This window comes from Heloderma suspectum, chromosome 5 (genome assembly GCF_057233095.1).
Source record: "Heloderma suspectum isolate Gila_16-S chromosome 5, 16-S_ref, whole genome shotgun sequence".
Lineage (NCBI taxonomy): Eukaryota > Metazoa > Chordata > Lepidosauria > Squamata > Helodermatidae > Heloderma > Heloderma suspectum.
In genome coordinates, this window is record NC_139462.1 from 128,173,752 (window position 1) to 128,191,122 (window position 17,371).

The 17,371-nt window shown below is 47.2% G+C and overlaps 1 protein-coding gene across 1 annotated transcript in view; it reads left to right on the top strand.

Moving 5' to 3' along the window:
* Positions 1-17,371, top strand: part of MRC2 (mannose receptor C-type 2) — a 112,897-nt gene that overhangs the window by 91,348 nt on the left and 4,178 nt on the right. The window contains exons 14-29 of the mRNA XM_084857378.1: positions 56-158; positions 919-1,057; positions 2,592-2,627; positions 4,395-4,555; positions 5,884-5,951; positions 6,072-6,172; positions 6,529-6,674; positions 7,089-7,194; positions 8,260-8,423; positions 10,058-10,166; positions 10,627-10,865; positions 11,978-12,146; positions 12,252-12,401; positions 13,321-13,440; positions 16,272-16,451; positions 17,213-17,239. Coding sequence (XP_084713504.1) covers positions 56-158; positions 919-1,057; positions 2,592-2,627; positions 4,395-4,555; positions 5,884-5,951; positions 6,072-6,172; positions 6,529-6,674; positions 7,089-7,194; positions 8,260-8,423; positions 10,058-10,166; positions 10,627-10,865; positions 11,978-12,146; positions 12,252-12,401; positions 13,321-13,440; positions 16,272-16,451; positions 17,213-17,239 — 2,018 coding nt within the window. The remainder of the gene's footprint in view (positions 1-55; positions 159-918; positions 1,058-2,591; positions 2,628-4,394; positions 4,556-5,883; positions 5,952-6,071; positions 6,173-6,528; positions 6,675-7,088; positions 7,195-8,259; positions 8,424-10,057; positions 10,167-10,626; positions 10,866-11,977; positions 12,147-12,251; positions 12,402-13,320; positions 13,441-16,271; positions 16,452-17,212; positions 17,240-17,371) is intronic.

Here is a 17,371-nt window from a genome sequence, read left to right on the forward strand (position 1 = left end):
ATCCTGAGGGTGTCTTTATCTCACCTGATCATTTTGCTTTTTTGGTACCCTCTAGGGAATCAGAGCCTGAAATCCATGAGCAGCACTGGTTCTGGATTGGCTTGAATCGTCGGGACCCTGGAGTTGAGAGGAGCTGGCGATGGAGTGATGGGCTTGGGGTGAGTGGTGGATTGGCTCATCCAGGCCCCTTATTAAAAGGGCAATTAATTGGGAAGAGAGTTTGCATGCTTATATGTGTTTTTGAGCAAGGTTTTTCTGCTGCAGAATAGCTAAGCAAAATATCTAAGTGTGTGCAAATACCCCTGGGGTAAGGCCTGCACAGCTGAGATGGTGGGACTGTGGAATTCCTGGGTGTGCAGCATGGAACTCAGATCAGCACTGGCGCTGGGCTCCTCCTCCTGTCCTTGCTGCAAGGCGGACTTCCCGCCTCTGCTGAGGACGGGGCTGGCGCAGCCCTGGATCAGTGCTGCTCGGAGCACTGGGCTCCGCACCCGAACTCCCCAGCACCGCTGGCTTAGTTTTGTCAGCCCCGCCCTGACATGTGCATGTCTTGGGCAGGGCCAGCATAACCAAGAGGGCGGGGCCAGGGAGTTTGGCTGTGCACGCTCCATGCAGCTCACAGCTCTACCCAGGGCTGCCCTCTGGTCTCTGCCAGCTGCCCTGAGGTAAGCAAGCAGCCAGCCTGCCATGGTGGCTGTGGTAGTCATAGCAGCACATCTGCATGTGTGGCTCAGGAATGCCATCACTGTGCCTGGACAGAGTGCTTGCCCTCAAGCAAACAGTGTGTGTGGGGGGGGACCAAGAGCAGTCTTCTTGCTCCACCCCTCAAATCCTGGAGCTGGGCCTGACCTGAAGCTTTGGCTGCCTAAACAGGAGCCTGAGGGACTAACATGCCCCACACCTTTCTTTGGCCTTCAGTTTTCGTACCACAACTTTGACCGCAGTAGCCATGACGATGATGACATCCGCACCTGTGTGGCACTGGACTTGGCCTCCTTGCAGTGGATGCCTCTTCAGTGTGAGGCTCAGCTGGACTGGATCTGCAAATTGCCCAAAGGTGACTGGGACTGGCGGTGAGGGAGGAGAGCGAGTGGAGCAGTGGAAACTTGAGAGCACAATGTACGGAAACTGGAATTTGGATGTGTTTTGCAGTTTTCATGTCATTTCCATCTGCCTTTGGGTTTTGCCCCTTGTTCTTAAGCTATTTTGTCACAATAAGTAACTGTGCTATTTCTTTTTTTCATTTTGACATATCTTGAAATGAAGTTTGAAGGAAGATTCCTGAGGAAATATTCAGCCAACCAAAGCATGTCCATTAGTGGGGGAAAAGGGCGCATTTCTTTCTGATGTCAGCAGCTGGGGAGACCCCCACCTGGACATCATGGCCTCGGAGGTCTTTTTCAGCTCTGTATTTCTATGGTTATGGCCGTGTGCTTTAATGTGAGCTAATCTTAGCACTCTTTAACCTGCCAGATTGAGGATTCTTTTGTGGCTGACTGCCTTGTTGATTGGATCGCTTTTATCTGCTGCACCTGTGGTGTTTGTTTTTAATACTGTTTATTTTTGCTGTTATTAATGGTTTAATTTCTGTGGATTTTATTATTTTTAACCCTACAAATGAAGTGGAAGGGCAGGATATGAATACTTCAAACCAGGGGTAGGCAAGATGGTGCTCCGTGGGCACTAATGAGCTCCTGGACACCTTTCTTGGCCCCCGCCAAGGGGCCCTGTTCCCACTGTATATTTTTTTAAAAAACAGTTTCTCACTGGCAGCTGGGAATGCTTGAAATAGGGTTCTATTGGTGCTTCTGTTTAGTGTGTTGGGGCTCAGACCCCACCTCTGCCTTGTACTCAGTCTTTTGGGCAGGTTTCTTGTCCTTTGCCATGCCTCCCATAGCTGCCATTTTGTGCTGGTACCTAGAACAGAGAACAAAAGAAGACACAAATTCACATGAAATGTGTATATGCTAATGTATATGTATAGAGGCACTTTTAGAAAATGGTGGCTATAACTGAAATAGAAATGCAGTACATCTCACATAGTGGGGAAGATTGTGACCAGGTGTGCCTGCTGGGTTTCCTGTCCAGGTGTTTACTGCTGATGGGCAACTTTAAGGCCCCTGCTCTCCATTCCTAGGGTTCTTTAGTTTTCAGCTGGAATGTGCCTGGATAGCCCTTCAAACAGGGGATGCTTTCCGGTATAGAACTGTCCTCTGGCAGGCCTTTAAACAGAGGACTGTCCTCTGTAAAGTAGGACACTTGCACGCCTCAGAAGCAGGGCAACCTGTTTACTCCTTCTCCATGATGAGCATGGATCAGAATGCAGATCGGATTGGACATCCTTCCTCAACCAGGTGCATTCCAGATGTGTTGGGCCATAACTCCCACCACTACCAAGGCCACTGGCCATGCTGGTTGAGGATGATGGGAGTTGTAGTTCAAGGGTGCCAAGTTGAGGAAGGTGGGTTAGGGGAATATCTCACTATTTCTGAAGGACCCTTCCTTCCTGAATCAAGAGCTGAAATAAATTCTGGGCCATGTGTGGCCCGCCTCCCTTGCTGTCTTGCTGATCCTGTGGTGTTGTTTAATAGGCACTGATGTGAAAGAGACAGAGACGACCATCCAAGGTGAGTGGATATATTCCCATCCCCCTCCATAAAACTTCTTTGCACAGCGAGCTCTCTTTCTCCACCCCCACCCTCTACTCCTTGCCTTGCTGACGCTTCTTTTCCTCTAGCTTGCACACATTTGTTTTGGAGTATACAAGCTAGTGGAAAAGAAGTGTCAACTTCCCGTCTCTATTTGCCCATGCTGTTTACAACATGCTTTAGGAGATCTAACATGGTGCTGTTGTCAAGGTTAGGTGCAGTGCTGTTGCTAGTGTCTAGGCACAGGTGCATATAATGTGGCAGAATCCCACGCTCTTAGTCTGGCGTTGCAGTATGCAGCTGGGAGTGTGGCATATGTTCTTGGAAAATAAAGTTATATTTTCCCCCATGGGCAGTGAAGTGAAGCATGAAGAGAAGACCACACAGAGAATGCAAAACCAAGAACTTTAATAAATTAACACTTACTGAGAAGAGGCAATGCAGCACACCGCTGTAGGCAAGGCAGAACAGGAAAATTGGAAGACTGTGTCAATAACTTCCAGTTATGACAAGCCAGGAGGGCCAATACAGTGCAGGCACCCTGTCAAAAGCGGGAAACTACCAGAACAGAAAGGATCCCTGTCAGCCAAAAACAGGGATTTCACATAAAGGCATTTTTAGAGGTTTGGATAAGTTTATGGAGGTCCCAATTTCCAGTGGGTCTTAGCCATGAAAGAGCCAGGGTCGGAACGTCTGTCTTAAGAAGCAGGAGACCTCTGATCACCAGGTGCGGGGAATGAGCGACAGTGGAGGGCATCTCCTGTTATGCCTGTGAGTTTTCCCTGGATCACATTGCTGGCAGAAGACAGTTCGTGGCACTATATGGCCTCTTAATGTGACCCAAGATGACATTTGTTGCATGAGGGGTGGGGAACCTGTGGCCCTCCAGATATTGTTGGGCTCTAACCCCCATCAGCCACAGCCAGCATAGCCAATGGTAAGGGGTGATGGCAATTGTAGTCCAACATAATCTAGAAAGCAACATCCCTGCGTTACATTAATAAACATGACCATATTGGCTTAGAATCCATACCAAGGGATGAACATCAGTTTGATCAAGCTTTGGGTCGGGGTGCAGCGCTCCTTAGGGCTGGGGACCAGATTGCCCCCCATCAGGCCCTCTGGGGGCCGGATGATGGTGGCCCAGTCCCTGACGTCACCACCTCTTTTCTTTATTCTTTGTGCTGGAAGGAGGCATGGAATGGTGCCTCCCCCCACACAGAGAAAGGGGCCCAGGCTGCCCCACATCCCCACTGCTCTCTCTGCTATGAGATTGGACAGAGCAGCAGGGCTGGGGCAGTGGGACTCGCCTGCACAGGGAAGAGCAGCCGCTCTCCCTGCCATAGGTGAGTCTTGATGCCAGCTGCCCCCACCCCTGCTGTTGCCTCCGATCACAGATGGCAGCAGGGGGGCGCCCTCTGGGGGGATTCCTCCAGGGGATGGGGCGAAGGCCTTCAGTCCTGCCCCTGGGGGAACCCTGAGAGGCAATGTGGGCTGGACTGGGGTGCCCCATGGACTGGATTAGGCCCTGCACCCCCTGCTTTAGCCTGACTAGGTGTCTGCAGCCGCAGTTCCGGACCTGTAACTCTTCCCTCTGGAGAGCCAAAGGTTTAGATGGGAACTGGCTGCATGAAACAAGAGATTGCTCTTGTGATGGGTTAAGAGACAACTGATCCAGCTCCAAGTCACAGCAGTGTCTCTTCAAAGTCACAGCAGCGTCTCCTCACACTTCCCCTTTCTCCACAGGAAGCAATGAGTGGGTGAAGTACCAGGATGCTGAATACAAGTTCTTTGACCACCATTCCACCTGGGTGCAGGCTCAGCGGATCTGCACTTGGTTCCATGCTGAGCTGACGTCCGTTCACAGCCAAGCTGAGCTGGGCTTCCTGGGCCAAAACCTGAAGAAGGTAGGTAGCTGCCTAGAGTAGATCAAGGTTGCTTTTGACAATGACGTGTGCAGAGGTAAACCCATTGTAAAAGAAAAGCAGCTAAAATTGCACCCAGTTGTGGAAGGGATTCTAGGGCAGGAAGGGAGTGTTGAGGTCTGGACAAAGGGACCAAAATCACAACTGCAGTTATATTCTACCTTAAGCTGCCTTCTTCCTGAAGTCTTCTTGAGGGGGTTCACAGGTTTTGTGGGTATACTGAGAATTGGGATAAGCCTGAAGAGGAATAATTGATGATTTCTTAATTGCAGTATCTATACAAGTAGGGCTCTGCAACAAAAATGTTGCAGTCTATCCCAGCCTTGCACATAAATGGTCACGTTCAGGGCTTCAGCCAGCCTGGAAAGGAGCTTTATACTGCTGCTTGTGGCTCACAGAAGACACCTTTCCCCCAGCCCTATTTCCAAAGCCTTCCCCCGCTGTGCTATAATGGTATAAAGGATTCAGGATTGAGGCCCACTGCATCACGTGGCAAGGAGAACGTATTGCTATATAGTGTGGAATGTTTTCGACCTCATGGGTTCATACACTCAACCAGAATGCTCACATTCAGGACACTGAAAGCTGTATGCCCTGTATAATCAGGCCAATTCCACCTCTTTCCCTATGTTTTCCTCCCCGACTTTCCTTCAGTTAACACCTTCAGTTTTTCATGGCTCAACTGCCAACAGCCATAGTCGTATCAGGAGATCCAGTCATACGTTTTCTACATCATAGAGGGAGTATTGGGCTAAATGGAAAAATCTCAGTATAAAGCAGCTCCCTAAGTTCAGTATGTTCACATATACACATCTATGCATAAGCCATGTGGGAACTGTAGACATACTTAGGGAGGTACAGGCAGTGTTGTGTACATTTTGCAGGACTAATTACCTAAGTACATTTTTATTTCTGCCTTTCCTCAATAAAATTCAAGGTGGCATGTGTAGAGTTCCAGGCAAGTATGTCTTTGGTACATGACAACATAGCTGTAGCTGTGAATTAACAATAAAAGCTCAGCAAGATTTGAGACCTTATGATTGCAGAAGAAAATGCAGGCAATCATCTGCTGGTATCTCAAGAACTTTTCCAGAGTGAGTCAAGTATAGAAGTGTCTTTGTGACTGGGGCAAAAAGTGGGGTTGGGAAGACAAAGGGCCTAGGGTGGCAGCTTCTGCTTATGGGAGGCAGTCTGAAGATCAAGATTAGCTGGTTCTTCTTGGTCCCTTTGGAAGAAGAGTCAGTCTTCATTTTGTTCTCTCCCATGGCATCTCTGATGCAAACGTGTGTGCAATCTTTCAATTTGGCCAGTTCTCAAGGGGCCAGGAGCAGCACTGGTGGATTGGACTCAACACCTATGAGAATGATGGACGATTTCGGTGAGTCTTTCTGTCATTAACTGTCAATGCTACTGCCCCAGAAAAAAAAAAATTGTCTTCTGGATTCCTATGTGTGCCCAAAAGGTGGAACTCTTCCTATATGCCATTTACCTTCTCCAGGTGGTCTGACAGTTCCCTCTTGAACTTCATCTCATGGGCACCCGGCAAGCCACGGCCTATCAGCAAGGACAGGAAGTGTGTGTACATGACAGCCAGCCGAGGTGAGCAGTAGGCATGAATATACTTGCCTGACCTTCATAAATAAATTGGAGACGACTTTCTTCCTTGTGCCCCTTCGCAGTCTCTGTGGTCAGTGGAGAATCTGCATTTTCAAATGTGTGTGTGTGTGTGTGTGTGTGTGTGTGTGTGTGTAAGGAATTTAGGGCTTTAACAGCATGGGAATCGAACCACCCCCATACCCAGGTTTGGAGTTTTCCAGTGCCTGAATTTTTATCACAAAATGGGGCACACTGTGACTGCTGGTGTCTCTTCCCTTAAGAGGGCTAATGCAGGTCTCACACCCTGTAGACAAAGGAAATGCAGCATACACTCACACTCCTCTTTTCCTCATCTGCAGAGGACTGGGGTGACCAGAAGTGTCTCACTGCTCTGCCTTACGTCTGCAAGCGCACCAACAGCACTACAGTGTGGCCTTCCTTGCCACCGCTGCCTGTGCCGACTCCTGGCAGCTGCAGCCAAGGCTGGCATGCCTTCAACAACAAGGTACGTGGGGGGCGGGGGGGTTGAATCGCCCAGAGAGCTTTGGCTATTGGGCAGTATAGAAATGAAATAAACAAATGAATAAATATGTGGCGTGCTGACCCTGGCGCAGAGCAGCATAATTCATGGTGGGCAGCTTGCTGGGAACATCTGTCCGCCCTTGAACTAGATGGGAGAGAAATGATGAGACCTGGGCTTCAATCCCAGCAAAGTTCACATGGAGAGACACTCTCTCTCAGCCTAACCTTCTTCATAGGACTGTTGTGGGAAGAGGAAGTCATGCATGCTGTCCCAAGCTTTTTGGAGTAAGGGTGGGATAAAAATGAAGTAATGAATAAAATGACCAAGAATGAGACCCCCTGCTGGAAATTGCTCCTATTTCATCCCTCTTTTTCTCCATCACTGTACATCACGTAGTGCTTTAGGATTTCCAGGCAAGAGCTGGTGACGTGGCCAGAGGCAAAGCACAGGTGTGAGATTCAGGGGGGCACATTGGCTACCATCTCCAGCCATCTTGAACAAGGTAAGGCTTCTCCAAGCATCCTTTATTCACATACAGATATGCACACACCTTGTCTAGTCTTGCTTCTGGGAACTGAACAACTTTTGGTTTCCTGCACTGAGCAGGGGGTTGGACTCGATGGTCTTGTAGGCCCCTTCCAACCCTACTATTCTATGATTCTATGGTCCAGGCAGGAGTGTTCCCTAAGCCAAGGAAAACCTTGTCCTGGTAGAAACGGCTAATACCAATGTGGGGTACAAGCAGCCTTTTCTGATGGAGGAAAAACTGTGTGTGAATTGGGGTGGGGAGTCCAACATGATTTTCATAACCACAAAAACAAAAACTGTTCATTTTTTATGGCAATGTTTTAATTTTATTTGAAACATCAAGTTCCCTGGCTGACACAAGAGTTACCATCCTGAGTAAGTGCAATCGTCTGTGTAGCTCGCAATTCTGTCTTCAGAAAGTCAGATGCCAGAGGGGAGTTTGCAAGCAGGGCAAGTTGGTAAAATCTGTCCTCTATTAAAGCATCAGTATTTGGTAGCCAGAGATCATCTCTACCTCTGTCTCTCTCTTCCTTCCTCCCATTCTCTCCCTCCCTCCCCCTGCCCCACCATTGGGGCTGTTTCTGATCATCATGGCCAGTAGCCACTGGCAGGCCCGTCTGTCTCATCTCCAGAAATGCTTTGAATGCTGGACTAGAACGGATAATTGGGTCCATCCAGCAGGACTGTTCTTCTCTTCTAGCACTCAGTTCAGGAATATTTGAAGAAAGGATAGCATGTCTGAGAATGTGCAGAATGCTTAGCCCTCACCTCTTGCACAACTAAAGTCTGCCTCCACAACTCTGAGGCCAGGCCATGAGAGGGCAAGAGACAGGCTCAAGTCCTGGCACCTCTGTGTTGAAAAACTAACCACCAGCCCCATCCCCTTTTGACATACTCATAGTGGGAGATGGGAAACTTCATGGGAAAACTGGAATTCAGCTTCACAGCTCCTCGTCCCATTTATAAAAACAAGACTTCCTGCCTGCCTTTCTCCAATAATGTGCCAAGTACTTTCCATTCTCGTGCTTCCACCCTACAGCTTTTATCACCACTCTTCTCCCAAGCATGACTTTTGACCTGTGGATTGGCCTCCATGATGCTAAGAAGGAGTTCCAGTGGGTGGATCCTGAACCTGTCAAGTACGTGAACTGGGCCCCTGGTGAGCCATCTGGATATGGAGCGGCCACTGCCAGCGAGAACCCGGTGAGCCAAACTCTTGTGCGCCTTTCACCTATTTTTGCAGCTGCTTTGTTTGGGAAGTCACCTCGCCTTTTTTTGAGATTCTGGAAGTGCTTCCAGACAGAGGTCTCCTGGTGCTACCAGTCAAAAGTGAATGTACGGCTATTCTTTTCCCCCTTAATATTATTTTTTCTGGTAAGAAAAAGATGAAAGAAGTGGTGGGAAAACATGGGAGTAGAAGAAGTTGTCGTCGGAATCTCCCATAAAAGTCGGGGAATGAAACCGGGTGAGTGCACAGTAAAAGCCTCGTCTGGAAGCACCCGAAGTGTTTTTTCTTTGGATACCTTTTAGATGCCTTTGGGTGATTACCCTCAGACTCTGGCAAATGGTAGCGTAAATGAATACCTAAAAATAAATATCCAGTTTTATCTGTTTCACCATGTACTTATATTAGAACAGGAATGTTACCATAAGTGTGTTTACATCTGAAAGGTGTGTTCTTCAACTCCCAGCCCTTATGCCCAGCAGAAGCATAGAAAGCATGCTCAGGACAGAATATAGCTTCCTGAGAACATTAGCTTTCATTTTACAAAGGAACAAATTTCTAGCCTTTTAGGCTTGAAACTGGGTAATAGCTGGTGACATCCCAAAAGCCATCGCAGGCACTGGGGGAAGAATCCCACTGGTCAGGGGGCAGAACGTCAGCATCCTGCATAACATGCCCCCCCCCCCATGTATGACTGAAAGAAAATAACTTCTACATAACAAACATATGCATACTTACATCATTTCTACAGGTTTCAGAATTCTGCTTTTTTCAGAATAAAGTGAGTGTTACGTTGTGCGTTTTCTAGTTGCCACACTGGGTTAGACAAAAAAAGGCTGGAAAAGATGGTGGTAGCTCTATCCTATTCTTTGGCTCCAGTATCTGACAAATCAGACCTAGCCTGGCTCTGATGTGGAGGTGCCATTTTTAGCTGTCATGGAAAACAATGACCAGTAGGTCAGTTCTCAGAGTGAGGCATGCCAGAGGCCATTGAAGCCCTTTGTGCCAATGAGTTCCACAGGCTGGTTAAATGAAGAAGTATTTTGTGTCTGACCTGAAACCACTGCCTTTGATCTGCACCACCTAGAGACTTAAAATACTTGTCAAGTCCAGCTGTGTGTAGAGTATGTTGCAACTACTAAGCCTTAAGACAAGGGCTGAAGGCAGCTCAGTGAGTCTCAGAGCTTTTCTAAATTAGGCATTTACTGTGCGCTCATCATTCCTTGCTCATGGTCGTTTATGGGTTCTTTAGACAATGACGTGATCCTTTAGTTTCGCTTTTGTTTTTTAAGAACACTTTTGTGTGTGGGTGGGGAGTGCGTTTAGAGCAGGGGAAAATGCAGCATTTGTGAAAGCAAAACAAAACATATTTGCCCACTTGTATAATTGTGTTATGCTGCTATACCACAGCACCACCTAGAGGTTATTTTGCAGAAAAACAGGAAAGGAAACGCTCTTTGTATAGAGCTCAGATCTCAGTTCTGTGAGGAAACTGAAAGTAGATGCATTGGATTAACAGCCTCATGTAGAAAAGCCCATACACACAGCTCCAGTTGATCCCACTGTGCATACAGGTGAATGATTTTGACTCTCCTGTTTCTGTCTCTCATAGACCAACTGTGCTGTGATTTGGCATGGCTTCCCATCCCAGTTCACTGGCCGCTGGGATGACAGGAACTGTCTGGAAGAGAAACATGCCTTCGTCTGCCAGAGGAGCAAAGGTAGAGATGCAGGGAACCTGCAGGGAGGGCAGTGTTAGCTGGCCTACCCTTGTGCTTGGTGCAGTATTTTGGTCCCATGCACCAAGGATCTTTCACTAAGCACCAGCACAGTCATGTCCTGGATTCACTCTAGAATGTGCCTTGGCAGTTACCCAGGGGATCAATATTACTCAGACCTCTGCCTGCCCCCAAGGGCTGAGGTTTAATGACCAAAGGGATATGAAAGCAGTAAGAAACAGGTGTTGGTGCAAAGGGGGTGGGAGAACTAAGAAAACACCTGTGTGATGTTCAGTAAGTTCTAATACACTTAAGTGTATGAGATTGATTTGTGTATTTCATTAATTAATTAAGTGTATTTGATTAATTAACCAGATACTGTTGTGTTAATGGCTCTGGAGGGAAGTTGGTTATTCCAATTCTGAAAAGCTCTTACCCTCTTTCTCATCACCCCACCCTCTAGATCCTACCCTAAACCCTTCTTCAGCAGCCCCCTCCCCTGCTCCCAACTCCACCCTTTCCTACCTCAACAGCACTTACCATATCCTGAAGAAGCCACTGAAGTGGCAGGAAGCTGTGCTCCTCTGCGAGAGCCTCAATGCCAGCCTGGCGAGTGTGATGGACCCATACACCCAGGCTTACCTCACCCAAGCCGTTGGCAGCATGCGTGCCCCACTCTGGATTGGCTTGTCCAACGAGGAGGTGAGGTAACGTAGGAGGCAAGAGCATGGAAAGCAGGGCTGGCCCTGCCATACGGCAAGGGGAAGCAACCTGCTTCAGGCAGCATCAGCAAGGGGAAATAGATGAAGACAGGGATTGGTGTTTCATGGTATAGGAGGACATTTAGAAGTGCCAGTACTAGCAGGCTTTTGGATTTCGCTTCAGGCAGCAAAATGTCTTGGACCAACACAGATAGAAAGTGCATCCATTCAAGGTGGGGTGGCACCATTACTAGGCCAATAGGCAGAGTTGCAAAAGTCACATACACAATAAGTCCACCTGGATGTGAGCCCAAGATTGGCAGCTAGGCTATGGAGTCAGAGCCTGATTATGACTGATGGAAAAGGAACAGATAATCATAGAATCCAGTTGTAGGAATGTACCTAAAGGTCATCTCTCCCAATCCTCTGCCTCCGTTTTAAAGCAGGCTCCTCTTCACATACGAATGAAGAAGATGAAGGTAAATTTGCATTCTGGAAGTGAATCTGTTGAAAGTTGTTTAATTCCCAGTGCATGGTGGGTACTGATGGGAGACAGGAAATGAGCAAGTGGGTAGAAGCTGGGAGGACAGGTGGCTGAACTGTGACCACACTTCCCATATATCCACTGGACCAAATAGCTTGCAGCACACCAGGCCAAGAAAACACTTATGTGTCAAGAGCTACTCTTGCAATTCAACGATGGCTGAATAATCTTCAGATAAATCTGGGTTCCAGCTTTTTGGGAAATGGTGTCACTGTCCCTAAAGTCCAGAGATCAACATTTTTCAAACAGCCTCACCTGTGGCTCTTTGAATATTAAGGGGAATAATGGTGGGGCCACACATGTAAGCTCTGGTTGCCACAACCGTCCGAGAGAAGGGAATGCCATCTGGGCTGGATCCTGCTCCTGAAGCCTTGCATAGAGAACCCCCAGTGTGGCTCTGTGATGCATGGCAGGGTCACCCCACATACCCACAACATTTCACAAACCTACACATGTTCTCCTAATTACCGGATGTATTCTTCATCATACACTGATTACGCGCCTCCCTCAAATATCTCACTTGGTCTGGTCTAGCATGGCAAATGTTTCTATGTATTGGCTGCTTTAAGGGGAGACGGAGCTACATGTGGTTCACAGATGAGAGCCTTTCCTACACAAACTGGCAGGATGGAGAACCACAGCAAATTGTGGGGTGCGCGTACATGGATGCAGATGGGACATGGAGGACCACCAGCTGTGACACCAAGCTGCAAGGAGCCATCTGCAAGATGAATACAGGTGCCGTATCTGTTTGGGAACTCCACGGGGCAGGAGCGAATATTGAAAAAGAGCTGTTCCTCATCCTTGAGCTGGAAATTCTTCTAACCAAGGTTTCCTTTCCAGGGGCCCTTTCCTCACACAAGTGGAGCTACAGTGGGAGCTGCCCTAGATCTGTGGAAGATTCCTCTTGGATCCCCTTCCGGAATCACTGCTATGCCTTCCACATGGAAGTCATGCTGGGCCAGAAGGAAGCTATGAAGAAGTGTCAGAAAGGTAAAGGCTTCCAAAAGGCTTCACTTCACTTTATGGGTGTCTTAGGCATAATACAAGCAGGTCTTAGCCCCAGGGAAGTAAAAGTTTTTAAACATCATATTGAGTTATTTATTTTTGCATTCTGCAGGAGCACAGGGAAGACTTTAAAAACTGAAATGAACAAATACATTAAAAATGCCCCTACTTTTCCAGTTGCATTCCTGCAGACCAAAAAAATAAAAATAGAGAAAATGTGTTGGTATTTTTATATGCCAGCACTGAAATTGAGGGTACATACTCTTATTCAAAGATTTTTAAACTGTCCTTCATCCAAAGATATCAGGGCGGGATACAAAAAACACCCTGAAAGTTATATAATTCTAAAGTACAATAAAAACAGAACAGCATACAAACAATTTAAGAGACGGTGATTTAAAAAAAGGTTTTTAAATTTTTAAAATGTTTTTAAATCATTGCAAGTTTTAACAGCAGATTACCTTGGTGGCCCTATTTGAGTTGAAAAGTGACTCATAAATGTATATATACAAAATATATAGCAGGACAAACTAACCAGCTAGAATTCTCCAGGCAAACCAAAAAGTTTTCCTGGTATCAAAAAGATAGTAAAATTGGTGCCAGTAGCATTCCACAAATGGGGTGCCATAGCAGAGAACACACTCTCCCTTGTTCACATATGATGTGTGGAAGGTACTTGGGGGGGGCGGGATACTGAGCAGTGGACAGTTTCGTACAGGGAGAGTCATTCTTTCAGGTATTTGGCTTGTACGGGGAAGATGTCCTACAAAATCGCATTATGCAAGAGCCTCTCAGCTGGGCTGGGTATCATTCACAAGGAAATGTAAATATGAAAAAGCTGTGCTCTCCCTGCCTTATAACCTTTCAGGCTGATGCATTTTTTTCCCTCTCCCACTTCCCACAGTTGGAGGGACAGTGCTGTCCATCCTAGATGAGATGGAGAATGTCTTCGTTTGGGAGCATCTCCAAGCTTACGAGAGCCAATCCAAAGGGGCTTGGCTGGGGATGGCCTTTAACCCCAAAGGTAAAGCAGGCAGTGTTGCTTTTTCTTCTTGAAAGGTGGGCACATACTTATGCATCAGGGTAGGTAACATAGAGTGGGGGTCTATAAGTCAGTAAGGGCACAATCCTATGTGCATTTAGACAAAGAAAAGGCCTACAATTCCCAGCATGCCCCAGCCAGCAATGCAGACGGGAATGCTGGGAGTTGTAGGCCTTTTCTCTGTCTAAAGACGCATAGGATTCCACCCTAAGGGAAAGGTGGTGTCGGCAAATTAACTGAGACTGAGGAGCAATCCAGTCAAACAGTTCCCCCAAACATGGATTTGAGCCAATTTGATTCCAGTGAACTTAACATGTTTGTTTGCTCATGGACTTGAGCACGCTCCGGGAGAGAGCGCAGGACAGGAAGGCCTAGCGTGCTATGGTCCATGGGGTCACGAAGAGTCGGACACGACTGAACGACTGAACAACAACAACAACAATACAGCACTATCAATGTGTACAAGAGTACAGTCCCTACTCCAAGAGGCTTATGGTCTATAATTAGACATGGAGGAAATAACAGAGAATGGGGAGAGAAATGGAAGGAAGAGTTAACAGACAAGAAATTGCAATTATCTCAATATTCTATATAACGTAATTGCAACTATATGCAATTATTGTATGTACGTAGGCTTAGTTGCAGTAGGTTATGGGGACTACAGGGTAGCTGCAAAGCCTTCATGGAAAAGGTGAGTTTGGAGGATGGATCTGAAGAAAGGGAGGAGGCATCATGTAGGTGTTCTGGGAGGCCGTTTCATACCTACAGGGCAGCAAGGGAGAAAGGGTGGAGTCATGAGAGGGCAGGCGACACTTGAGGAGGTGGACTATAAAAGCAAAGGTAATGGTCAGGAACGTGTCAAATATGAGAGCAGAGAGATAAGGGGAGCCAAGGCAAGGAGCCTATGCTGGACAGGAAGTCAGTGTAGGGATTTAAGGGATGTGTGGCATGTGATCAGGACATCTAGAGGGGTGAATGATTTTGGCAGTGGATTGATGGATGAGTGGACAGAGGTGAGACAATGGAAGAAGGTTGCAGTGGTTAGGATGAGAGACGACCAAGGCATGAACCAGAGTTTCTGCTGAGGAAGAGAGGATGGGGCATATTTTTGTAATGTTGTAAAGGGAGAAACAATATTATATGGCGACAATATGAGGAATAAAGGAAAGGGTTTTAAAGATAAAACCAAGGCTTTATGCTGGTTCAACAGGATAGATGGATATGATGAGTATATGAGGAAAGGAAGGTTTGGGGAAGAATGGTGAGACATTTGGTCTTGGACATAGCGAGTATGAGACAATAATGAAGCATCCAAGTGGAAATTTGAACTTTGTTTCATATGCTAGAAAATTTAAGAGATTCTATTCTAGATTGAGTCAGCGAGAAGCACATTGTTGAGTTGTTTCTACAGCACTTCTTAATAGGATGTGTGTGTGTGTGTGTGCGCGTGTGTGCGTGAGTCTCATATAACCTGATTTAGTGAAATTGTTTCCTGCAAGTCAAGTAGCTTACGTATGATAAATATAGCTGCCTTGAGGGACTCTACTGGATCTGACTGTCTCTTCTGCACCCATCCCTAACTTAGAAATGTCACTGGAATTTCTACAGGAATCCTGCAGGAATTCCTACAAGAATCTACAGGAATCCTACAAGGATTCCTCCCCATCTCCCAGTATTTCCTTCCCTACTTGCATGGTTCCTACCTTAGCTACCTCCACAGCATGATTTCCAGACTGAGAGGGTGTCTCCCTGACAATGGAAGGAGTGGCTTACCCACATTTTTCAAGGAGTTGGTTTTGGTCCAGGCAGGGCTCCACGAATGAGTGTATCACACCATTCTAAGTCGCTTCACAGAACATGCTTCCGAGGGGGTGGGGGTGGAGTGAACTTCATCTGACTGGCAGGGGCTGCTCAATCAATAAGAAAGGCTCCCCCCCTCCAGGCCCAGCCCCTTTTCTAACCCGATGGTGCACAGGATCACTGTAACGAAGGTGTGAATTAGTTACAAAAAATGGGGTATCACAGCTTGGTAAAGCACTTTACAGCCTTTAGGGAATTAGTGCTTTAAAATGTGCTATTTTGACTGAGGGGGAGGAGCTCTGTAAATTCTGAAGTGCACATTCAGGAGACAAGCCTTACTGAGCACAATGGGAGTTACTCCTGAGTAGACACTACTTGGTGAAAGGCACACCCCTGGGCAAGGCTAACATGCTGGAGGTCAATGCGGGGGTTGGGGCACACATCAACTATACCGCAGAGAACTCGACTTTAAGGAAAAGAATCTGACTTTAAGCAGTCTCAGGAAACCCGGTTTTTCCCGGATAAACTCCGGGGTGGCTGGTGAATGGCCATGATGTCATGTATCCCTAATGACCTCCAAATGCAGCCAGCTCAGAGTAAATCGCTGGTGGAGACCTCCCACCCCAAGATAACTGGGCTTGTAGCAGTCAGGAATTTGCAGCCACACACATCTCTTTCAGCAATTCCAGCATGGTTGTAAACTATAGGGTGGGCAATCCTCAACCATCATTATTTTATAGGTGTTTTGTGTGTAAGCCATGCAGAGTGGTTCATGTCCCCCACCTCGAGTTTGAGAAACTGCTTTTATTATGTCCAGTGCCCTTCCCCACCAGACTGCTTTGGCGTCCTTGCAGCCTGATTCCTCACAGCATGCTCTACTGGCGAGTGGTTTTGGGAAAGAGCTCTTATCATTTGCTACCTTGTGGCAGACAGGTTGTGAGGGCTCAAATAGTTCTTTATGTAGAAGAGCACATTCACTCACCCTCTTATGCATGTTTCTCCCTTCTCTACAGGGGGAACGCTTGTCTGGCATGACAACATGGCGGTGAACTATTCCAACTGGGGACAGCATGACACAGGACCAAGCATGCTCAGCCAAAACAGCTGCTATTGGATCCAGAGCAGCAATGGGGTGTGGCGTCTGGGCTCTTGCTCCAATGTCACTATGGGGGTCATCTGTAAGACACCCCGAGGTAAGCAGGCAATTTGAAGTCCATGGAGCTAAGCACTGGGACTGTGCTTCTAATGGTCATGAGTCAGACTTCACCATCAGATAATGAGAGCAGGAGCTCATGGGGTGGAGGTTTGCTTCTACCCCATTGCATAGGCAAGTTACTGTTGATCTCATGGTGAGGTGGGCTGGGTGACTAAGAGAGAGAGTGGCCTGGGAGTTGGTGGGAATTGAGTCTGGTGGGTGGATAGCTGACTGGCTAAACTAAATGGAGATAGTAGATCTGGCTTAGACTGTTGTTCCTTCTTTTGAGTAAATGGTGGCTGCTATTTGGTTGTGGTAAATGAAAATATTTATTTGGTCAACTGAGGCTGTTAAAGGAATCTGCAAAACTTTGCAGATTCATGGAACTCATCATCAGGCAGAGTGGAAAGGGAGGCGGCTCTAAGGGCGAAGCGAGGGAGCTGGGTTACAAGTCTGATCTTAACTTTTCCATTCTACCTGATGAAGAATTCTATGAACCCCGAAAGTTCTACATATTCCCACTCTTCCTAAGTTGGTTCTGTAAAAGGTATCACTTTGTCTAATCCAAAGCAGGTAAGTCTGGCTGAGGTTGAAATGGAGGCATATATGATGAGAACTCAAGGAATGCAGCAGCAGAGCATGGAGTCAGTATGCAATGGCTTGAACAGCATTGGAGATCTCTGAGTAATGTTGGGGACAGGCAGCTGACTCTTTCTCTCTCTCTCCTCCCTTTCCCCTGGGATTCTTTTTCCATGACAGTGGAAGAAAACCAAGTCTCCAGATCAGGTATGCACCAACTGGAAAGTGAGCACCTTCTAGCTCAGCTCAGTTCTGCTCCCTTGCACTCCGTTAAATACAAGTGTTGAAATTTGATCAACTCCCAATCCGTTCCTCTGGCTGTAAACCCAGAGCTTTGTA